This window comes from Psittacula echo (genome assembly GCF_963264785.1).
Source record: "Psittacula echo genome assembly, chromosome: 11".
Taxonomy (NCBI): domain Eukaryota; kingdom Metazoa; phylum Chordata; class Aves; order Psittaciformes; family Psittacidae; genus Psittacula; species Psittacula echo.
Window position 1 is genome coordinate 1,345,939 of NC_137746.1, and position 24,127 is coordinate 1,370,065.

At 53.7% G+C, this 24,127-nt stretch overlaps 1 protein-coding gene across 6 annotated transcripts in view; it reads right to left on the reverse strand.

The window, feature by feature from the left end:
- The window catches only part of ARHGAP26 (Rho GTPase activating protein 26), a gene marked incomplete at its 5' end in the record, with an annotated part of 146,781 nt that overhangs the window by 74,865 nt on the left and 47,789 nt on the right, over window positions 1-24,127 (reverse strand). For all 6 annotated transcript variants that reach the window (XR_013957839.1, XM_080627465.1, XM_080627464.1 and 3 more), the window contains 9 exons: window positions 7,730-7,808; window positions 15,766-15,860; window positions 18,067-18,167; window positions 18,532-18,661; window positions 19,468-19,572; window positions 20,362-20,472; window positions 22,800-22,901; window positions 23,671-23,742; window positions 24,023-24,084. Coding sequence is in view for 5 of the 6 variants with exons in the window: in XM_080627465.1 (XP_080483591.1) it covers window positions 7,730-7,808; window positions 15,766-15,860; window positions 18,067-18,167; window positions 18,532-18,661; window positions 19,468-19,572; window positions 20,362-20,472; window positions 22,800-22,901; window positions 23,671-23,742; window positions 24,023-24,084 (857 nt within the window). The remainder of the gene's footprint in view (window positions 1-7,729; window positions 7,809-15,765; window positions 15,861-18,066; window positions 18,168-18,531; window positions 18,662-19,467; window positions 19,573-20,361; window positions 20,473-22,799; window positions 22,902-23,670; window positions 23,743-24,022; window positions 24,085-24,127) is intronic.

Sequence of the window (24,127 nt, forward strand, 5' to 3'; positions counted from 1 at the left end):
TTTGAGGTGAGACCGTTTGTAATCCTGGGTTTGCAGAGCCGCTCGTGTTCTGCTTGAACACTGCAGAGTAGCCAACGTTCGAGGCGAGGTTGGACAGGGCTTGGAGCAACCCGGTCTAGTGGAAGGTGTCCCCACAGGAGAGGGACCAGAAGCACAGGAAGAACATGATTAAAATGGAGTTCCAAAGACCTGACTTTCTTCTGAGGCTGCAGCCACAAACAGGAAAAAGCCTGAGTTGGGGACTGTGGTGGGACTGCAAATCACTGCTTAAAATGAAATGCAAGGACCATTAAAGGAGGAAAGAAACAGGGTAGTTCTGCAACTGATTGTACATTGAATCATTTAATTTTTAATGTACGGTAGAAAAAAATACTCTAATAGTCCATTCAAATTGGCAGAGATTTGTTCTGCTAACATGGAGCTATTCCCTCAATTTCTACATGTTTCTTGAATCGCCTGCTCAAATGATTCTAAGCAGAGGTGATTTCAGAGCAGAGAGAAAGGAAACCGAACACGCTCTCTTTGGTCTCGCATTCCTGCTGAGTGCTCTGTGCCTCCCTGCAGAGGCTGCCAGCACAGCTGGGCAGATGAGGCCAAAGGCTGCAAACCAGGTTCTCACCAAAGCCATGCCACGGAATCACTTGACGCAACCAGCCCACAACCTCCTCCGGAGCTGGTTCGCCCGCCCGAGCCCAGATGCTCGCACAAGCTGGCACACGTCAGCCCCTCGCTCCTGCTCACACATTGCTGCAGTTCGGGTTCCATGAACCACCTCTCCCCCAGGGGCTCTGCAGGCTCCAGCCGCCTCTCGGCACCACGCTCACCTCCTGGCCTCCACCAAAGGAGAAGGAAAGCCCAGGCTGCAGCAGCGTCAGTGGGTGTCCCACACACAGGATGTGTTGTACAACGTCCCGTGGGTCTGTGAACAGACCCTCAGCCCCCACTGCAAGTTTGCCTTGGTGGGTACCAGCAGCAAGGCCATACAAGACCAACCAACACTTCCCCAGCAGAACCAACACCTCAAAGAGAGAGGAAAACCCAACTCATGCCATGGAACCAACCATCCTAATGGCCAAGTAATGACCAGCTTCCGCAGCAAATTGGTGCAGCACAGACCACAACAAGGAGTGCTGTGGCAAAGCTGGCTGCAGCAAAGCATGCACTGAAGAAATGATGAGGCATTCATGCACGAGAGATGAAAACCAGGCAGGAGCAACTGCTCTGCTCCTGGATGTCCCCAACAGAGCCCAAAGAGATCACAAACTTTCTAACAATGGGTGGGATAACACTTTTAGGTGTCCAGAATGCTCTTTTCTCTCTTTAAGATGACCCAGAATGCTTCTCTCTGTAGTTTTCTCTTTCTGGCCCAAACAGCTTCTTAAGCAAAGGACAGAAAACCATCACCCCGAAGCAGCGGTGATCCTGGCTGGGTAAGCTGTCAGCCACTGAAGCAGTGTCTGCTGGAACCATAATTAAAAGCCTCAAGTCAAGGTTTAGGACCTCACTGGCTTAAGTGGTTTAGAATCACAATAAAAGCTTATAAACTCAGTGTAAAGTTACTACTATTATAAGCTTAAAACAGGTCATAAAACAGGAGAGAGAGAAGGGAAGAGTGGTAAGAGCATGTGATACAAAGCCTAACATGGAACGTGACACGTTATCATTCGGCCTGAAAGCTCCTTTCTCTGAGGATCCTCTTCTACCACCTTGTCCCCAGAAAGAATAAAGAACTTTTGGGGGCAAAAACCTTGAACTATGGGATGCAACAAGGCCAAGGAGGAGCTCCCGTGGGCCGGGTTCTGCCACCAAGCCAGCAGCAGGGCTCATGGTCACTGATATGACACCATGACAGAGGTGCTGCTCTCGGAGGCAGTTCTGATGCTCCCAAGCTCTGTGAGAGCCCTGGTGAGGCTGCAGCTCTGGTTCAATGAAAGTTCACCAGGGTTTCTGGGCTGGGGAGCACACCAGAGGTGAAGAGAAGAAGCAAGCAACAGGAACCTAGAGACTGAGAGGGGCAGGGTGGGGGGGGAAACATTCTCTTCAGCAAGGACAGAGAGACAGGGAGATGGAGAAGCAGCAACTGGAATGAGTCAGGTCATGGAAAACAGAACAGAAAGAAAGAATTTGCCATAAGCAAACAAACCCAGACAGGACAGAGGCCATGAAAAAACTGCAAAATAAAGCATACACAAATAACCGTCTTCCTCTGGCAAGCCCATGGAAACACACGTCTGCGGGATCGGGAGGGTAGGAAGATCAGCATGGAAAAGGCGGTGAGGAAACAAGCTGAAGAGACAGACGTTGGCCAAACCCTGAGAAGCACCACAGAGCAGACGTGATGAGTGCTCCGACATCTCGCCCACGGGCTCTCAAAAGCAAAGAGGAAACAGCCGAAGATCCACCATCTGTAGGCAAAGATGCTCTGGGTGAAGATTCTTCCACCGCCTCTAATAATGCACTTCTCCCAGTGGCACCAATTTGCAGCCAGTGTCCCCAGGGAAGAGTCCTGCTGACACTATCAGTAACCAGCCTGGTTGGTCCCCGGGCCCTGGCCGATGCTGCAAATGCTCCATCCTAAGCACAAACCACTGGTCCCCATCTCCATCAAAGAGGGTTTTGAAGCTCTGCTGGAAACACTCAGCTACAGAGGTAATGAGTGCAGAACCAAAACCAATATAGGAGAAAGTGACCTCCGAGGAGCTGGAGATGAATTAAAATGCTAAAGCAGATCTGCAGCTGGCAGCAGGTCCCGGCGCTGTGGGAGAAGGTTGGGCAGGACTGGGGCTGGTGCCCAACCGTCCCCCTGTGACAGCATGGGGCCAGGACTGAAGCCCTTCAAGTTAATTTATTTTCTGAATGAGCCAAAATGACAGGAATGCCGAGGTTGAAAGGACTGGATGGAGTTCAAAAGACATCATTTCCACCGGGAAATAAATCTCTCACCATTCTGTATAATTAGACAAGGAAAATGAAAAACAATTTTAGAAAGAATTCCCAGAAGCAATATGTGAGGAGGAGGCGGGAGGAGAGGGTGCTGCGCACCGGGCAGGAATGCGAGGCTGGGCTGTGTTGTGATGCCGGGGGTTGCTACAAGAACACAGCACCACATCTCCAGAGCAGCAGTGCGGAGTCAGCTCCAGCACCACCACACAGCGGCTGCCCCATCCCTGGCAGTGCTCAAGGCCAGGTTGGACACAGGGGCTTGGAGCAAGCTGCTCCAGTGGAAGGGGTCCCTGCCCGTGGCAGGGGTTGGAGCTGGAGGAGCTTTAAGGTCCCTTCCCTCAATTTACCATGGTTCAACACTGCCTGCTCCCACATTAGGAGGAGAAGGCAGACAGAGGCACAGAGCAGGGAAGAGGCTCTAATTTTGGGCTGTGCCAGTTTTTGAGGACAAAACTGGGAAGTGAGCGCTTTCCCACCCCGTACAGCACAAACAGCCCTGGCTCAGGCTGCAGGCACCAGCAGCCTGGCTTGGGGGCAGATATATTGCTCCCCTAGACCCACATCCCCCCAGGCAAGTGGCCAAGGGCAGCCGCACACCCCACAGAGCCCTGGGGTGCAGGGGGGGTTTGAGCCCCACCAGGACACAAGTGTCCTGAGCAGGCTGGTCTCAGCTTGCCATCTAGTGGAGAGTGGCCACGGGGCCTCTCCTCACACTGCCCCGCTCCATCTTGTGCTGCCCACGGTGCCAGAATGAGCAAGATAAAAGCCCGACCTCGACACATGGGGTACAGCATCACCCCATCACCAGGGCGGCCAGCATTCAGTCACACCCACCATGAATGTGGGATTGCACCCAGCTCCTGCTGCCTGCAAGCAACAGCCCTGCAGGATGGGGCAGCATCAAACCCGGCACCACCAAGGAAGGCTCCGAGTCCTTGTGCAGGTCCACAGGCACCACTCGGCTCTGTTCCCAGCTCATGGGGGTCAATGGCCATGCAGCCCCATGGCCTCACGTGGAGCAGCCAACACCACTAAACCAGAGTGGGAAGCCCTAGGAAAGTTTCCAGACATCAGAGCAGTGAGGGCTGGGAATTGCCTCCCAGAGTGGGAGCAGGAACCTCATTTGCTTTCCAGATGATGGAGCTTCATCACACAAGGACTAAGCCAAGAGGATCAGGCTCTTCCAGTACAACAGGTTCAGCCCCTGAGAGGTCCTAGGACAAAACCCACCAGCTCCTGCTGCCTTTCCCTTCAGCACCAGCCTGAGCTTCCTGAAGCACACAAGAGACTTTGCACTTTGATCTCGCCTTTGCAAACTTTCAGAGCACATTGAAGAGCCGAAGAGAAGCAAGAGGAGCAGAAGGAAAGCAGAAAGCGCTGCTGCTGTGTCTCCATTTCAGAGCCCTTCCTCCCTCCCTCAAAGGCGTGAGACCAGCGGCTCCTCCAGCCTGCAGTGCACTCGGCTGCACAGCATTAACTGTGCTCTTATAGACTTGTACTGCTTTAAAGAGCAAAACCCAAAACAAATGGAGCAAAGGGCAGCATGAAGCCCATGCCAGAACAGCACTGCTCAGATGCCATCCATGTCTTATTTCCTCTCACAGGATCACAGCCTCTTGCATTTGCCATTTAACACTAACTTCTCCATCACCCCTCAAGATTATGGACAACGGGTTAATACAGCTCAACAGGGATGCGATCTGACACGTTTCATATCCTTAACCCTCTCCGCACCCTCACACTGCGAGGCTCACTCTCCTAGAGAAGCGCTTTCACATCCCAAACACTTCAAACCCAGCAGCCACTTGTGCCCTTGTGATGTGGGAGTGATTGCCAAGCTCACCGACCTGCGTGGAAGGTACCACAGGAACACTGACACCGACACCTCTCTTGGCTGGCACGGGGGCTGCAGGCTTGGCACAGCCACAGCCTCACCGGAACGCTCATTCCCTGCAGTTCTTTGCCACAAAGCAGCCTCATTCGCACCTCTCCTAACCCCACAGCCCACCACAGCCACCACCATGGGCCAGCCCAGCTTTATGCTTGCCCCGGGTTCAGAATCACGCTGCCCTCCCCCATGCACAGTTACAAACTGCATCACCAGAGCAGAAAAAGCCATCGGAAACTTATCCTGAGTATCTGAACAAACCCAAACGCAACTGCTCAGTGATGGAGTTCACTTCTCCTGTTTCCAGCCTCTGTAACATAAAATAAACCCCAAAGTCAACACAGGGGTTTTAGCCAAATGAATACCAAGTGGTAAGAGTTAACAGACTGATGATAGCTATCTGGAGGCTGCTCTGACTGCAAGATGTATAATAAATCTTTTCAAGTTGTGACAAATGTCTTGGCTAATGCAGCCCACATTCTATGTTTAGATCTTACTCAAATGTAATTCAACATTTGGTTTTAATCTTTCAATTATAATTAAGAAACAAACTCCAGTCCACTTTAATCTCTCCACAGCCTGAATCTGCACATGGAATTACTGTCCCCGCTATGCCCATCTTTTCCACAACTCAATACTCAAATCAAAGGAAAACCAGACATTCTTTCCAGTAGGGGTTTCTTGGTTACAGAAATACAGTCAAAGCATAGAATGGGTATTTCTGAGAGTCCAAAGGTTAAATCCTTGTCTCTTGCTCAAGGAATTCTCTGCGGAGTAGGTAACATCCCACACCCTGGTGTTGCAAGAGAAGAACCCAAAAAGAACAGACCAACAGCTGCACTTGTGCTGGATCGAGGAGGGTAACTGAGGACTGGGAGTTATCCTGTCTGTCAACACGCACCATCTTCATCAGTGAAATGCCTCTTGGATCCATTTCCATACAGGCGCCATTCCCATGGCTCCTGCACCACACCTGGAAGGCCAGGTTTAAACACCATGAGCATTTAAATGCCAGGAGGTATTGCATTAATGCACAGCAACAACCCTTGATGTGCTGGATGAGCAAGCTACCCTAAGCTGATGGGCATGATAGGGAAGAGGAGAAATCCACAGGTGTCAGCACGGAGAGCTGTGTTTGAAGGAGTTCACGTAACCAGATTCTCAAACAGGATAATCCAGGCAGTCCTGCGCTGCTTGCTCCACAGCACCTTTCACACGCACAGCACTTCTCAAGCACACAAAATCCCTGGCTGCACTTCTGCAACCCAACCCCAACAGACTGGCTCCGCCGTTGTGCCAGACCCTGGGAACACCAGCCCGTCAAAATACAGCTGGATGGATGGATTCACACAGCCCCAGTGCTGGCGGCTGCGTTTCGCATCCTTCAACACCAGCTCCCAGCAGTGGGAAGCAGGGGAGCTGAAGGAGGACAAGGTTGATTCGGACGGCGAGCAAGGACACACGCTTTTGTGAGCCTGTCTCTGGGTGCCACCAGAATCAGCTTGGAGAAGGGAAAGATTCTGGGGACCTGCCAGAACCCTTCCTAAGGCACTGGAAAAACAGAGCCCGGCCCCTCACGCAGTGCACAGCGGGAGGACAAGAGACACTAGGTGTGAAATGAAACAGGAGAGGTTCAGGCTGGGGATCAGAAGGATGGAGAAGCAGTCCCAGGGAGGCTGTGCAGCCTCCTCCCTCGGATGCTCACTGCACCCAACCAGATAACACCCAAGCAACCTGCTCTGAGCAAGAGGTTGGACAAGAAGCATCCTGAGGTCCTGTTCTACCTGAATTACCCAATGGATCTACGATTCCAGGCATCCACAATGAAACCCTTTACCTCACACACACCCTCACACGCACACAGAGCCCTCCTGACCTTTAAACCACCGCATGCTTCAAAAGCAAATTGCTCGACTGAGCCCAATGCATGCTTGCCAGCACTCACTGAACAGCCCACGTGTATCCACAGCTCACCTGGCTTTAATGAACACTATTTCCAGACAAACAAGACCCTTTTATGGACCCCAGTCTGTGGGAATGGGACACCCTGCTCCCCGCATGGACTCTCCTCTCACTGCCAGCGCCTGACTCAAGCCCAGCAGCACACACAGACGCCTTCGGGCCGCCCCGCAGCAGCCCTGCCTGCTCCAGCTCTCCACAGAGCTTCCTTTCGTATCCTGCTATGCTCCTGGCCAGCCGAGGCGCGGGGGCCCACACTCTGCTCTCGCTCTGCGTACGGAGGCTGCCCGGCGGTGCTGTGTTTGCCATTCCTTGCTGGAGAGCTGGGCAGGATGGTACCGCCAAGGGAACGCATTCAGAACCAGCCACAGCTCCCGGAGCCCGGCAGTGAAGGTTACAAATGCATTAACGAGTAAAAACCCAACTGAGCTCTCTGACAGCCCCCATAACCGCTTCTGAAGGTGAGGCAGCCCATGCAGCTCTGCCACGGCAGGAGCAAGCGCGGCAGCGAGAAGGCTATCGCTGAGCATAGGGAACCTCACATGAAACCTGTGATTCTCCACCAGACCCCAAAGCAGCCACCAGGATGCAAAAAAGCATCCCTGGAAATGTACAGCGTCTTCTTCCACGGCTCCTTCTGCCGTGTTTTCCTTTCAGCACAGCACAGCAGCGTGTTTGTGCTGGCCAAGCCTACCCTCCTCTTCCCACCGCACCTCCAACCAATCCAAGCACAGGAGATACAGCATTACCTCAAATATTTAACCAAGGGATTAAACTATTCTGTTGGCAGGAGGCGCGAGCTGCCCCACAGATACAGCTCCCGCGCCGGCTGGCAGGCGCTGCGGGACAGCCTGCTCGCAGCCAGCAACCTGCCCCAGGCTGCAGAGAGCTCTCCACGCTCTTCTCCAAGGCTGGGGTTTAGCTGGTGTTAATGCTCACCGGCTCCCGGCCATCCATCGCCTCCATCCACAGCCGCCGGTCCTCCTCTGAAAGCGCCTGCATGGTGATCACGCCAGGCCTGCGGAGATAAAGGGGATGCTGTGAACAGGCTGCGGGATGGAAAACAAACACGGCAAAGATAGAGTTCCCATGAGAGAAAGAGGACAAGCTCCTTCCTCGCCAAGCCCCAGCAGGACAGGGCTGAGCCCAGCCTGACCGCTCCAGGGTGTCCCTGCAGGTCCTGGCCAGGACAAATGAGCAGAGGATACATCCAACAGCAACACATCCTCAGTGGGTTTAGAGTCAGAGAGCTGGATGTCAAATGCTTCCTCTGGCTTTCAGCCACGCAGCTCACCTACACTTCGACTTAAGCACATCCAGACAATGGCAGGAGAAGGCAAGGAAGGTAACCAAGCAAGCAAGGGGACCCACACATCCCAAACAGCATGTCCCACCACCACACCAAGCACCAGCCTTGGGGGGATACCTTATGCTGCATGAAGAACTTCAATCCAAACACATTCCTGCCAGCATGGCTGTGTCCCCTTCCCTGACCACATCCATACGCTGATGTCACTTGCAGTAATGGCAGTGATGAGATCCTGGTCCATGTACCCCTGCCTGCAGCCTTGTAGGGTGAATCACTATGAGGAGTCCTGGGGTGCCCCAGGGTGCTTGCTCCTGCACCACTGGTCCTGCCGCCCGCTGCTGTCACACACAGCCCATGAGCTCCACTGTAAATCCAGCTGCTCATTTGTTTTAATGAGAAGGGGGAAGAACAGGCCCAAGTGCCAGCAAACAAAGCACAGGGAACCAGGGGACATCAGTCCAGCCCTCACCCTGGGACCTACGCCTCTGCCACCACTCACAAGTGGACCCTAAGTTCATTCCTGGACTGCCCTTTCCACACAAGGAGTTAAAACTCCATTATCTAGCTCTGATAAGCATGGCCACCAAGGTCAGGATGGATTTAACACGGTGGAGAGTATTTGCACAACCCCAGGTGTGGCTGCGTGTTTGCACAAGAGAGGAACATGCCACAGAGGGTGAATGCCAATGCTGCACTCTCATGGGGAGCATCATGGGCTGACCATTCACTGCACCTCGCGTGGCTGCAGAGCTTTCCATCCTCAACACCCCAGGCTCACCTTGCAGCCAGCACATTCACACACAGAAAGCCCAGCTGGCCCTATGTATCCTCAGCCTTGCAGCTTTGGATCCAGGTCTCCAGCATCCAATGGGACAGCTGCATCCTGCCCCTGGACCGATCTTGCTGGCCCCTGGTCCCAGCACGACTGCCGAGATCTGTTCTGTTGGTTCAGTCTGGTCCTTCTGCTTCCTCCCAGGCTATTTTGGGATGCAGCAGCAGAGCACAGCAGCTATTTCTGCAGGAGGAGAGCAGGCAGAAGCCCTGGCAATGGGAGAGATGGAGGCATGGCCAGAGCGCTCTGTGGCTTGGAATGGTTTGGTTATTGATGCTCTCTCTGCAGCAATGCTCGTGGGGTTTCATACATTGGAAGTACCACAGCAGAGAACCTCTGATGCTGCTCTTTCCATCCACGACAAAGTGCAGCAGCTCCAGAAAGGCAGCACAGAGCCAGGATCACTGCTCGTGGGGCACTAAGCTGCTGTGGTACAAGGTGGGAAGAGCAGCTTAACCTCAGGAGCTGCCAACCGCCTGCAGACATCATTCAGCAGAGCACGTAGGCTCTTTTTGGTACTAAATCCTCAAACACTGATAAGGCCTGGAAAAGGGGTGATTTCTAACTTGCACTTCCCAAAAGCAATTCAGCAGGAGAACATGAGCTGCAACAACACTCTGCAAGTCGTTTGCTCCTTGATAAGAGCAGATCCTCTGCTAGAAAACATTAACAGGGACTCCCATAGTGCTGGGTTTGGCTGGTCTTCTGTTGCTCCTGAGGAACAAGGATTAACCCTTCTCCCTATCTGCTCCCCATCCAACCAACCCAAGAGCTGGCTTTCAGCATGCACACCACAGCTTAGCACTGTTTCACCAGCAGGAGCAGAGCCTTCAGGCTTGCAGCAAGGCCAGGTCCAAGTAAACCAGACATAATGCGTTTGATCTCCGCTAATCCCATTGGTGAGTCAGTCAATACTCACCAGCTTAGTGGTTTGGAAGTTTACTCATTTTGAAGGGAAGAGGAAACCACTTAAACCATCACCCGTTTGAGAATGAAAGCGCTCAACAGCCAGCACCAAAGATTTTCAGAACACTGAACAAAGCTCCTTGCTGTGCAGGTACAAAGAGACCCATGAGCAATCCCGGGTACCTGTGGAGCTGCAGCAGCACTGGCCATGGGCTGACACCAAATCCTTCCCCCATGGCAGGAGCAGGCTTTTCCTTTGTGACCAGAGGTCCCAGCCGCATCCCAGGCCTAAGTCTGAGTTAAAGGCAAGCTGCTACTGAAGGCACAGATACCCCAGGCAGAAAGCCCTGGAAGCATTGGGATATCTGTCTCTTTAGCCAAGAAACATTAAAACAAAGGAATTTAAACTGCTCATTCATGGCAAATTCAACTCTGGGCTTCCAGGGAAGCGGCGAGGTCCTGGTGAGACAAAGCTGGTATCTGCTGTGCCAGGTTCCCTCTCACACAGGGCAAGAAGGTGATAACATGGAAATGTTTGTTCTGCCTTTGAGCAGATAACAACTCTTTGGGCTTCACTTCAAAGTCAAACTCATTTAACAGCATGAGGAGAAGGGCTGTGAAACTGAATTAAAAACCTCTTTACATTGCAAATAGCCCTGCATTTCCTCCCACCGCATTCACTCGCCAAGGCACCCATTGCACCGGCTTCCTGGCTGCGATAAATTCAAAGTGCACCCCACACATTACACCTCATTCATTATTTATGTGGACGATGCCCACGGGGTACCATGTGCTGAACAGTCAGGTAGGATCCTGGCACTGAAACCGCAGCCGAGGAGCGCTATCAACACGCAGCCGGGCTCGCTGCTGCCTGCAGCCAGCCTTGTTTCACGGGCTTCCCTTCACCACCAACCGCTTCCAGAAGCGTGCTCATTAGATTACAGATATCTCAATTATCCAGCGTGGAGACGGGGAAGGCCCTTCTCCCACTTCCTTTCCCAAGAGATAAACAGTATCTGCCTTTGCTCCCTCACCTAACAGACAAATGATCCTGGATGCTGGAGCTCAGGTGGCTCACATCCACCCAAGCCCAATGTGACACACGCTGGAGGAGCCTCCTTTACCCTGGTGGGGCTGCCCCGCTGAGCCAGCACCAAGCCCGTCACATTGGGACAGCAGGACACCCTCCTGGGCCTGACATCAAGGACACATACCCATGAAGTGCTGTGGTAAGATAAAGGACCTGCTGATGCATTACTAGATGCTGCATCCTCCAGGCATCAAACCCCTTTGCCTGCTTCTTGGGATGCAAAGGAGAGAAAGGGATGTTTTGTGGTCAGAAGAAATCCGTTCCTAAACTGAGTGGATGCAGGAGCGTGAGGCCAGAGTAGAACACGGCAAACACTTTGCAAGAAAGTATATTTTCAATATGCTACAATCTACAAAATTAAAGAGATCCTTCTATACGAGACACACAGGAAATTTGAATGTTCCCAATATCTCAGCTCTTGTGAAAAACAGTCTGGTTTTAGGGAGCTATGAATAAGCACACAGAGAAAATGAGAAAGTCCAATAGCTTCTCCTCCTTCCAGAAAAACAAACAAATAATGAAAGCAATAGAAACAGATAAGAACTTTCCACTCCTATAGCAGCTTATCATACCGAGACAATCTAAACTGCTGATTGAAGAAGCAGAAGAGTGGATTAATAACAGGGTCTGGAGGGCTGAGGGGGGAACTCTGCAGTCCCAGCCTGAGCAGAGCAGGGATCCACGCGCTGCCAGCACCCCACATCCCAGGGGTGCTGCTCCAGGCACCAGCAGCCAGACGTGATCCCAAAATGAAGATGAGAAGAGATGAAAGTAAAGGGGAAGCTTGTTCCTGCATTCAGAACATCTTACTTGTCCATGTAAAGCCTAAAGCACCATCAGTACAGCCACAGTCAGCACGTTCTGCAGGGGCCAGCGTGGGTCTGCATGGCTGCTGAGGGGGGAACAAGCTTCATCTGCTCCCTGCCAGCCCGCCTGAGAAAACCCCAGGAACCGCTTTGTTTTAAAGGTCACTGGAAAGGCAACACCAGCAGAGGAACAAGTACAGGCTGTATTGCACGTGCTGTCCAAAGCAGCGGTGGCAGCCCTGGGGAACACCCGCGGATGAGGGGTGCCCCGGCGCTGGGAAGTGGGGACCATGTCCTGCCTGGGATAGGAACTGCAGCTCTGACGTGTGCACCCAGAGCAAGGCCAACGTCCTGCCTGCTGGAACCAGCTGGGCAGGGACTGCTCGGGCAGGAGCATCACAGCTCACCCATGCAGTGCCAGCCTCCCACAGGGCATCCTGCATGGGGAATGGTGCTACCAGCAGTCACTGCCTCATGAACGACAAGGAGACCAAACCCCTCCTCTTTCCATAAACACCAATAGGTATTAGAAGCATTTTGCTTCTGGTCCAGAGCGGTGACCTAGATTACCCCAAATTACAAAGCCCTTGCCATCAGCCCAATGAGATCCTCCCCGTGCTAAGGCTCATTCTGTAAGACACTGGCTGTTGTCCCTGCGTACCTTGTTCACAAATCTAATTTAACGCACAGACACTACAAATTAGTTAAAAGAAACAAAGAGCATTAAGAGTAAACCACTGAATCCATCACCCTGGGAATGGACCTCAGCCAGACACAGCACACCATTCTGGGGCTCATTCTGCTGTAACAAAGCAATAACATCCTCCTGACTTCCCACACTGAAAAGCAGACCCATTTGCAAACGCAGCGTCGGGGATTTTCTCCGACCTCTCACAAACCCCTGTGCCACAGCTCTTCAGTCAGCACCCAGAACTTCACATCTCCTCATCAGACAACAGGAAAAGGAAGCAACGTTGTAACAGATCAGGCTCGAGATTCTCAGCTCGGCAGTGCTGAATCATCTCCACGGGAGAAAAATACCCCCCCCCCTCTAACAAGCAGCTTCCCCGGGTGCCGTCTGAAGGGCTCCGAGCCCGCACCCCACGTTGCTCATCCACCGCTTCCCAAAATGCACCGCTGACAACGAGCCCATTTCTGTGCGGATGGAAAGAGCAGGGAAGAGCCAGGCACGGCTGCCACCTCTAGGCTGCACAGCGAACCTGGAGCGCCAGCATGGTCCCCTGGCTCCCATGAAGTATCAGCCTGTGCGGACACAGCCTGAGGGGCTACAGGGATTTGATGGTGATAGAAGATGAAAACACTTGAGTAGAAAGAGAAAGTTCCTCCTATGTGCTTTCTGTGTGCGTTAGCATAGGATCTGGTACATGAGCAAACCATAGCCACGTATAGGTTTCATAGGGCCAGCTCCAGGAGGAGTCAGAGGGATAACCCTGGGCTGGAGCCCCAGTGGCACCGCTGCATCCTCCTACCCCAGTTAGTAAAATAGACACAATTGTCAGGCCACAATAAACCAAACTGGTAATCGAACCAGTTCGGGCACAGAGAGCAGATGGAATATGCTTTAGGGGAGCCTGGGAAGAAAGTTGTCCCCATGGCACCAAGGCAGGCAAGTTACGTGCTGAAAGCCACAGAGCAGCACCACAGAGGAGCAGTGAGGGACACCAGTGTCTTTGCAAGGGTGCTTAAGTGTGATCTGCTGCAGCAGCAAGAGATGTTCTGGACACCAATCACAGGATCCCAGATTGGTTTGGGTTGGAAGGGACCTTAAAGCTCACCCGGTTCCAACCCCTGCCACGGGCAGGGACACCTTCCACTAGAGCAGCTTGCTCCAAGCCCCTGTGTCCAACCTGGCCTTGAACACTGCCAGGGATGGAGCAGCCACAGCTTCTCTGGGTAATCAGGCTTCCTGCACGGGGCTGAAGAACAAGACATCAAGTTTCTAACTTCTGTATTAGTAGAGAAATAAGAAAACCCACAAAAAGCCAAAATAACCCCTTCAAAAAAAAACCAGCCCGAGACAAAAGCCCACTGCACAAATCAGCCTTCTCCATTGTGCACAACCAGACACAGGCACCGCTCCAGCTCGCCTCTGGTCAGAGATATCGTATGATTTGTGGTCAGCAGGACTGGGTGCAGAGTGGGCTGAAGCAATGCCTGCGAAGGCGTTATCTTCCCGCTGCCCCAGCCTGGCTGACCTCTCGGCAGTGGGCACAGCGCTCCCAAGCAATGGTGCCCAGATGAGCCCCAGCAACCCTGGCTGCAACCGGGCACCTCTGCACAGGAGCTGAGGTCACTCACAGTGCCCATGGCCACAAGGTGAGGCCAGGCCAGGCTCCGGCAGGATGGCTGCAGGGTGATACCCAGGCACTGCCAATGCCCAACAACCATCCCAATGCACACTGCTCTGGACAACAGCCCAAACCATGAGAGTCAGGCTGATGAAGGTGATCTCCAGCAAAGCCTGGACACCAGAGCATCACCTGAAGCCCTGACAGTGCCCAGATCCCCCAGCACTCAGCATGACTGCCCCGGGGAGGGGGAGACAGAGTGAGCACATCACATTCTCTTTTGGCCATGGCAAAACCTGTTGCTTCCTTTCCCTCTTAGCTCAACTGGTTTGGAAATAACCATTATTTTAGACAACTAATGACAAATTCTCATGCAAAAATACGACGAGTTGCCTGTATCTGGGGCAAAACCCAGCCTTTTAGCCCATGTTTTCTGCTCTCACTGTCCTGCTGCAGCAGGAACGTGCTCATGAAAGGAGCAGTGCCTCAGGTTTCCCCGCCTCTGCCGCTCCCCTGCCATTATTTACATTTAGCAGGCATATTTCTGGAGTAGCTCTTGATCCCATGCCGGGCAGGCTCCAGCCATCAAGGGAAGGTTCAGCTGCCTCTGCACACGCTGCAGAACAACGTTATTGTGGCGGCTGGCGTCTCCTCCTCCCAGCTTTGTTGTGATTTTCACATTAACTAAAAAAATATCCTCAGGGCATAAAAAAACCCCCAAGTCAGCAGGAAAACTGCAGCTTCCCAAGGAGAGCACAGAGAGTGGGAGGCAGCCCCAGGGTTATCTCATCCCTCAGCCAACCCAGGCAGAGCTCCATCATCCCAACCCCTCCCGGCCCTGCGCTGGCACTGGGTCGCTGCAGCAGCACAGGGTGGAATAACCCCGGGTTATTCCAGTGTTATTCACCACCTCAGGATTCAATGAACTTGGGTTTTCCCAAGACCTCCTGAGCATTCCCGCAGGATAGCTGGACCACAACCAGGCACACAACTGGGAGGGCACAGACGTTCAGTGACTTTGGAGTGGGCTGTTGCAAACCACGTAAACTTCCTGCAGTGAGGAAGATAGGAGGCAGTGACTAATCTGCTTGGAATAGCAGCGCCAGCCTGGTTTTCCTGTTTATATATCTAAGCTGTTCGTGATGCTAATTAGATATGATAAGAACTCTCATTCCTAGGCGCTATAGATTGAATCCACACATACATCTGATTCAGCCGCTACGTGATAAATCCCATCGGAAAGCATTTTACTCCTTCAGGAAAAAGAAGTGAATTTAAAGTACCCAGAGGCGCAAGCCAGACTTCCAATATCCACCATCCAGCCACAGCCACTCTCTAGCACAAAAGCTGAAGCTATTCCAACACATACGCTGGAAAGAGGTGTCGTATCCCAGCCAAAACACCCACGGAGCATCTTTTCCATACTTGCAACCATTTACTTTACGTGGCCAGAGACTGCCCAAGTGCTAAAAGTCATTAACGTTAGAGAGACTTGAGTAAACTCAGCACCTTGTAAACCAGAGCGCTCACTCAATGTACTGAGAGCACCTGGCTGGAGGAGTTTCCATGGACTAATGCTTTCCATTCACGAGGGTATGACTAAAGGAGAAGAGAAACATGGGAACTGCACAAGAACTCAGGAAAAGCCAAGCACAGAGGAGCGCATCCTAACCCCGTGCGCATCCCTTTGCTGATCAGGGCTGTGACACCCCTCGGCACTCACCGATCCACAGCTTCCACATCAAAGCAAAACCTCTTCTCAATGGAGTCAGTTTTCCGCCGTGTGCAGGATTTGAGGATAACAGCTTCATCTTCTCCCTGAGGAGAGACAAAATCCCAGCTCAGGCTGAGAACAACCAGCCACCCATGTGCCTGTTCCCAGCAGGCACTGAGCTTTCAATGACCATGGTCAACCCTGGGGGGATTTGGCAATATCAGCCTGTTAGAAACACAGATTTATATCTGACACGAGGACTTGTCTTTTCACCCTTGAAAACACGTTTAGTCCAAGACCTTTCATGAGGAGCCTTCCTTTCAGAGCACACACGATCACATTTCTGTATCAAGCACCACGTGATGCACGTTTGGGCAGGAAGGGAGCGTTGAACCACAACTTTTGAGCAGCAAAGTCAGCTTTATTTTCCGTTGCTGAGCAATGCCTCCTGGACCCGGCTGTCAGCCTTCACTCCAGGCTGCATTTCTGGCAGCGCTCTGCAAACAAGAACTCCTAACGGGAGCAAACACGCCTTAAAATGTTTATTAAATAACAACGCAACAACAAAACCGTTCTCCCATCCAGGCATCCGCATCCAAGGCGCGCTGGATTCCCAGCCGCGGAGCAGCAGTCGGGCAGGATCTGCGTGCACTGCTGTCCTCTGCTGGAGGAATCCCTGCTCAGGCCCTGCCAGCGCAGGCATTTCTCCTCCTGCGAGTTTTAAAATGCACTGATGATTCCATAGCAAATGAATTCTGAGCGAGTTCCTGGAGACCACCACTTCAGCGTGCTCGGTGCTGCTCCTGCTGACACCCTGCCTGACCACCTTGTTCCCTCACATCACCACTTTTCCAGGAAACATATTCAGAACCACAGAATCGATTAGGTTGGAAATTACCCTTAAGAGCATCAAGTCCAACCATTAACCTGGTGCAGCCAAGGCCACCACTAACCCATGTCCCCAGCTGCCACATCTACACATCTTTTAAATACTCCCACGTACAGTAACTCCAGCCCTGCCCTGGGCAGCCTGTTCCAAAGTCTGACAACCTTTCTGGGGAAGGAATTGTTCCTCAGCTCCATCTAAACCTGCCCTGGTGCAGCTTGAGGCCGGTTCCTCTTGTCCCATCCCTTGTTCCTTGGGAGCAGAGCCCAGCCCCTCCTGGCTCCATCCTCCTCTCAGGCAGTTGTAGGGAGCCATCAGGTCCCCCCTGAGCCTTCTCTTCTCCAGACTGAACCCCCCAGGTCCCTCAGCCCTTCCCCATCACACTGTGCTCCAGGCCCTGCACCAGCTCCGGTGCCCTTCTCTGGCCCCGCTCCAGCACCTCAATGTCTCAATTTTGTGCTGGCATCACCCCAGGGTTCAAGGAGAAGCAGTGAAATGGGACGAGACCACACAAAATACAGCACAGCCGCTGGCAATTACAGGGCTGGGGTATCTGAATGCTGGGTTATAATGAAGATGCTCCAGGGCAAAAGGAAATGAGTTTTGGAAGCTGCCCCCCCCTCAGTCGGGTCCCTTTGCCAGCAGGAAGCAGCCTCTCCCACTGCCCAAGGTGCTCCTCTACAAGCGATCATGTTTGCAAATGGCACTGGTTGGGGACACTCTGGGGGTTCTGTTGTGCTGCGCAGAGCAGCAAAGCCAGCCCTGGCCACAGCGGGAATTACACTGCCCTGGGAGCAGCAGGGCACATGGTGCGTGCTGGCCCCTCACCACCCCACATCACTGCTCCCCCTGCTCCTCCCGACCCCCTTGAGGCTGAGGGGAGCTCCTGTGGCTCTGTCTAAAACAAAACAACTTCATCAGCCAAGTCACAGGCATTGGGGAAGGAGCAAAATAAGGAGCAGGTTCTCTTCTCCAGGAAGAAGCAAGAACCAGAGACGTGCGAGCAGGCATCCTTGGAGCTGGAGCATGGTGGGCGCATACGGCACGACCCCACTGTGCTCCCAGCCCCAACCACCACCTCCACCCATGGGAACAGCCACAGCCTCAGGGGACTGGACCTGAACACAAGAGGGAAAAGGCCCATTCTCAGCCTGGAGGCAGCTGCTGCAGCCTTGTCCCTACAAACAGCTGTGTGCAGACAGCAGCTCTGTGAGCTCTGGTTTGCTGTTCTCGTGGGGTTTGGTTTGGGGCTTAAACAAGGTGCAGAGTTAACTCCGCACGTGGCACCCGCTCAGCCTTGAATGAACCTGACCCACTCAACCTGCCTTTGTGTCACCTTGCTGACAACATTCAGTGTGAGCCCCAGGGCACTGTGCAGCTCCACCGTGCCCCGGGATGCAGCCCTGCTGCCTCCCAGCACTCACCCCTTTCCCTCCGGATTTCTGGTCAAACGGCACCATTGTGATCCGCTTCGATTCCCTCTGGTACGTGCAGTAATGCTTCACCCAGGACGTCCCAAAGTGACCTACAGAGCAAATGCAGTTGTTATTCCCAGAACTAGGACAGCTTCAGTGCCCTCCCATTCAGTTACATTTAACAATCACTTCACACAACAGATTTCTGCACCCATGGTTCTTGCTGGACTTCACAAGTGGATTAAGCATCATTACCCCATTCTGTGCATGGGGAAAGACTCCTCCCCCAGGCACTGGCAGTGATTCTCCCTCTCAGGGAGAACCTGGCTCCCACATTCCCACCTTAACATCCCACCCACTGGGCCAGTCCCTCTCATGGATTCTGTAGCCTGCTGAATCAGCCTTCGTGCCCCACACCCCAATAAACCCCTTTCCCCGCATTGCCCTGGCAGCATCGACCACCCTGGCACCTACGTTTCTCCTGCACGTAGAGGTAACCCTCCATCGTGTAGGGGCTGATGTTTTTGTGCTCGTGGGGGTTCTCCTTCATCTTCTTCATCAAAGATTCAACCTCCGACCTTGTTCCTTCAAAACGATTTCTTGTCTGTGAATGGAAACAGGAATGCCTACTGCAGGGAGGGACCCCAGAGCTGGGTCACTGCAGCCCTGTGGGCAACGGGACATGGGGAGCCCATTGTCAGCCATGGGACAGGTTTTCTTCCTGGGCCTGGGTTTAAGCTAAAAGAAAAGTACTGCAACAACTGGAACTTGTTTGAGTTAGGAGTTTTGTGAAGAACTTGTTTCAAAAGAATGAAACCAGTCTGCGTCCTTGGGAGAAAAAGAGTAATTCCATAACCAGAGAGGAAAGCAAAGGTGCAATGCCAACAGAGAATTGTGGAATGGTTTGAGTTGGAAGGGAACTTAAAGCTCATCCAGTTCCAACCTCCTGCCATGGGCAGGGAAACATTCCAAAGTCCTGAACACACGTCCAACGTGCAGGCACCAACTGTGCACTGGCCATGGCTCCGCTCCACAGCCTGGAGACTGGGATGGCAAAAAGCACAGCACTTCCCAGAAGGAACAGCGCTCTGAGACACTTGCAGAACAGTCTGAAGCACTCACTAAAATCACAGGGCACGATGCCTGCCCGCTGGCTGGCTCCCAGGAGGCTGGGCCTCGAGTGTGGAGTGCCATAGGGAGTGAGGCTGTGTATACATGCAGTGTTCTGTACAAAAACCACTTTGCTTTCACCAACACAGTCAAAGCCTTTGCTTGGTGGCAAACAGGAAAAGGAGAGTAAAACCTGTAATAAACTATATCAACATCTCTGCAGGGCAGTCCCGGCACGGAGCACACGGTGCAGTGGCACCGGTACAGGGCTCGCAGTGCAGTGGCACAGGGCACACTTACGTTCTGGATGCTGATTGTCAGCTCTGTCTTGAAGTCGCTGAAGTCCTTTGCAAGCTCATAACCGTGGTGGTAGAAGGTGAAGAGCCCCTGCAGAAAGGCCAGCAGCTGCGTTGGGGTAAAACGGATCGAGACGGTCAGTACAGACCCAGAGCTGCTTTCAGAGCCCCCGCTGCTGAGGGCAGCATCCCTGCAGCTCCCAAGGCAGAGGGACCTGCTGGCAGCCCCGAGAAGGATGCCCTGTTCCTTGTTTCACTTTCAAAACCTCCACTGAGCAGACCCCAAAGCCAAGTCTGTGCTTCCTTCCCCCAAAGCCATGTCAAGCCCCTGCCCACCTCTGTCTCCTTTCCCTGTATCACCCCAGCCCCATGGTCACTGACAGCAGAGCTGGGAGGCGCTGAGCAAAGCAGGCAGCACGGTGCCATTCCCTGCACTGCGCCTCTCACAGCACCGAGTTACTCTGCTCTCAGCAGGAACTACCTCTGCAGGAGCTGGGAGATTGGGCACTTCCCCAAGGAGCTTTAGAGGACACAACACCTGAGCAAAGGTAGGTCTTGAAAAACTTTTTTACCCCTATTTCTGTCACTCCTGCACTCTTTTTCCCCTGGGAATGTCAGTTACAGTCCCCTCTTTTCTTCCCCAGCCAAGCAATTCTACTTTAATTGCCACAGGCCCCCAAGTCCAGCTCCCCACAACAGAGATCTGGAACGTTTCCATGCACACGGCCACCGAGCTCAGAGCTCCATGTGCTGGGGGCTCACCTGGGCACTTGCTCCCCCCAGACCTCCCTCTTGAGAGAGGGGCTGGAGCCTCGCACCCACCCCACTGCAGGGGTGCCCCCCCAGAGCCCCCATCCTCCCTGATCTGCAGGCTGAGGCTGCGGGAGCGCTCACTTACAGGTTCCACGAACTCAAACATCTTCCTCTCCTGCACCTCCTGCACCTTGAACACGTACTCCAGGGAGACCTCGTAGAAATGCTGCCGCACCAGGTCCACCTGGCTGTCTGCCTGCGGGCGTGAGGGAGTGACAGAGGGAACACAGAGTCACCACCACGAGCACTTGGCCTTGCGACTAGAGAGCATCTGGCTCTGACGGGAACGTGTCCATGCAGAACCAATTCTGCTCCAGACCCCAATCCAGGGCTGGACAGATGGCTCAGCGGTTAAATATAAACCTGATTCACACGAGCAGGCTCTTTCTTCAGCTGAAAGAAAACGTTTTTGGTGACTCACGTTCTCACCTCCCTGGCAGCTGGGTAGAAAAACACGCACCAGAAGTGAGGAAAACAACAAGTTGCTGCACACTTGACAATAAAAGGCAATTCTCTGCTTTCTGGAAAGCACCACACCAGGAGATGCATCCTGGGGCCAAAGGGGGGGGGTACACGAGCCCCACCACCCTCTCCAGCAAGTGTGTCAGCAGACAGCAAATCCCCCCTGCTTTGAAGCTAAAGCCCAATGAGCAAAACCAGGGACAGCCCTAATCCCAGAGTGTAAAAACAATCTCATCACGCTCACAGCATGGAGCCGCTGCAGTGGAAGCGGGTGCAGGACACGGGCATCCCCAGCACACGCTGCGGCTACGTTTGCAAGTGATGACACTGCATAGAGCACCCCAGGGTGTCCCCTGCTCTGCACAACCCAGCTGCAAACACCCACTGCCATTTGAGCAGCGGCTTATTCCCAGTTTTCCACATGACACAGCCAGGAAAAGGCCTCTTTTCTCCATGCCCTGCCCCTGCAGTCATGCTGCGTGCCCACAGCACACAGGCTGAGGTCCTCAGCAGGCTGAGCTCTGAAAAGTAGAAAATATGATGCAATCAAATAACTTGGCCAGGAGTGAAACAGCAGATCCGACCCTGTGTTATTTAACTGGTCAACAGCCAAAGCAGCAGAGAATTCCCAGGGCTTCCTCCTCTCCCTGCCTCATCGCAGCAGTTGCACATGTGGCCACTATCACCCTCCAGATGTGGACAGCAAGAGGTTAGGAAATAGAAAACACCACATTTCCCAGACACAGACTCTTAGGACATGAGCCCATCTACTCGGGCTTGAGCTGCTCATTAATGGGTGGTGCTGGCTTCCCTAAGGCACTGCCATCCCATCAGCAGCTCTTCTGCACACACATCTATGGAAACCCTTGGCAGGCAGGCACAGGGCAGCAGCCCCAGGGAGGTGCTAGATGGGGCCAGTGCTGCCACACGCTGCTGGATGCCACATCCTTCATGCTGTGCTCTCCTTCAAAGGCAGCGCCCTCCTCGGAGGGGTCTGAGCCACCAAAACCAGGGGAAACCGCCCCAATACCTGAACTTGGGAGCAGGCTCCAGCCTCCCGCTGCCTCCAGCCAAACCCGAATCATTGTCCGGGCTGGAAAGTGCCGGCAGGTGGCACCAGCCGCCAGCGCTGCTCAGCCTGAGCCAGCAGCACCCAGTCACTGCCTGCATCCCGCACCCAGCCACTGCCTGCATCCCGCACAGCATCCTGCACCGCATCTTGCACCCAGCCACTGCCTGCATCCCGCACAGCATCCTGCACCACATCCTGCACCCAGCCACTGCCTGCATCCCGCACAGCATCCTGCACCGCATCCTGCACCCAGCCACTGCCTGCATCCCGCACCCAGCCACTGCCTGCATCCCGCACAGCGTCCTGCACCGCATCCCGCACCCAGCCACTGCCTCCATCCCGCACCCAGCCACTGCCTCCATCCCGCACAGCATCCTGCACCCAGCCACTGCCTGCATCCCACACAGCATCTTGCACCCAGCCACTGCCTGCATCTGCACCGCATCCTACTGCCCTGCTGCACGGGGCTCCCACCCCAAGGGCATCCTGCAGGGACCAACCCATCTCTGGGCCAAGGCAAGGAATTCGTAACTTGGAAGAAGTGACAGAAAACTCAGCATTCAGCACAGCAGCTGACTACATCCCGAGTCAGTAATAGGCTCCCAAAGCAGTTTACAGGCACTAAGCCTGACCACTCCTCCCAGGAAGCCCAAAGCCAGTGCAGCCACTTTCAGAGAAGGAAGCCAGACATCCATGATCTGTGCTGGCACAAGGGAAGCCTGCAGCAGAACCAGTTCCTTTCTGTTACACTCTAATTATAAACTCTTTCTCCTTTTTGACTGCTATCCATTCTGGGATCTCTCTGATTCACTCACCAAAACATCTTTGACCCCTTTGATTACAAGCAGAGGGGAAAACCCACCACTCGAAGCCAGAATGAGGGGAAAATGAGTTTACAGCCAAGAGAACCAATGCTATGAGCTGTGTAAAGCATTCAAAAAGCTCACCCCAGTTACAGGTAACCATGGAAAACCAGAGGTTGCTCTCACCTCTTGTAGCTGGGACTCTTTCTTCTTAGAAGACAAGTTTAAGTGCTTTTCTAGGACACCACAATACTTCTCGGTCTCCTTGTCGTATTTCTTTTTGGCATCCTACAAAACAGAACAAGAAGTGTGATGGTGAACACAACACCGGAGAGCCGTGAGGATCCACAGCATCCCCACAGCATCAGTGGGTACAAAATCCACCTCTGACACCTGCTAACAGCCAGCTCCTTCCTGACTGACCCCTTTGTGTCCTCCTTTCTAGCTGTGTGAACCAGGACAGCCTGGTCGTGCAGGGCTGCCCCCGGAGCCAGCACAGCGCTGCCATGCGAACACGGCTCTGCGGGCTGGCATGTGCTTCTTGCAGGCAGCAGCAGGTTGTTATAACAACAGGAGAGCCACAGACACAGGGTTTAATTCCAGAACAAAGGCAGGAAAGCAAGGGGGGGCCGGGCTGTCTCACAGCCACCCCGGTGCCTCTTGGGCTCACCCATCCTGCCAGAAGCCACCCAAATCCCTGTGCAGCTGCCCAGTGACACCCAGGGTGGGAAGCACAGAGCAGGGGGCTCAGGCGACTGGAACCTCACTAAGAAAATGCTAATTCTTGCTTGGAGTTAAGGAAAATCACTTGACTTCGACTGGCAAGTGATTCCTGACCCTTGGAACATACTTGGTTGTGGTGAACTCGGAACACTGAGGCACTTTCCAAGGAGCTGGATCATTGCCGTGTCCATCCTGCAGCAGCGAACCATCTCCTACAGTGCCTGTGCCCAGCAGCTGCAGTGCACCAGGGCCTGGGCACCCCCACGGCCATCACAAGCAGCCCTGGGCACTGTCCCGGAGCAGGCAGCAGCCCGGTGCAGCAGCAGCAGCTCACCTTGGCAGCCCCGATCTGCTCCTTGCGGAACTTCTCCAGCGGCGTGATCAGCACCTCGCTGGCGTTCTCGATCTGGGGGCACAGACAGGCACAGCTCAGCCGCCAGCGCTGCCCAGCCCAGCCCCGCACACCCGTGTGGCTCCACAGCCTGCCCCTCCTGCAGCCCCGCTGAGGGAGGCAGAGGAGCTTGTACCAAACCCACTGCTCACCCCAGCACTGACCATCATCCTTCAGCCAGACACTGATGCTCTTCAGGTGTCTCCCTACCAAGTCCACCCTTCCCTCCCTCTGCTCTCCCCCCCGGGCTCACAGGCACAGTGCTCCGGTGCCACCACCCACCCCGTGCCCATACCATGCGCATCCGCTCGTCCTCCAGGTTCCGCAGCACCGTGGCGAACTCCTGCAGAGACTTGGCTGGAAGGGAGACACCAGCGCAGTCAGTGTTCAACGTTTTACT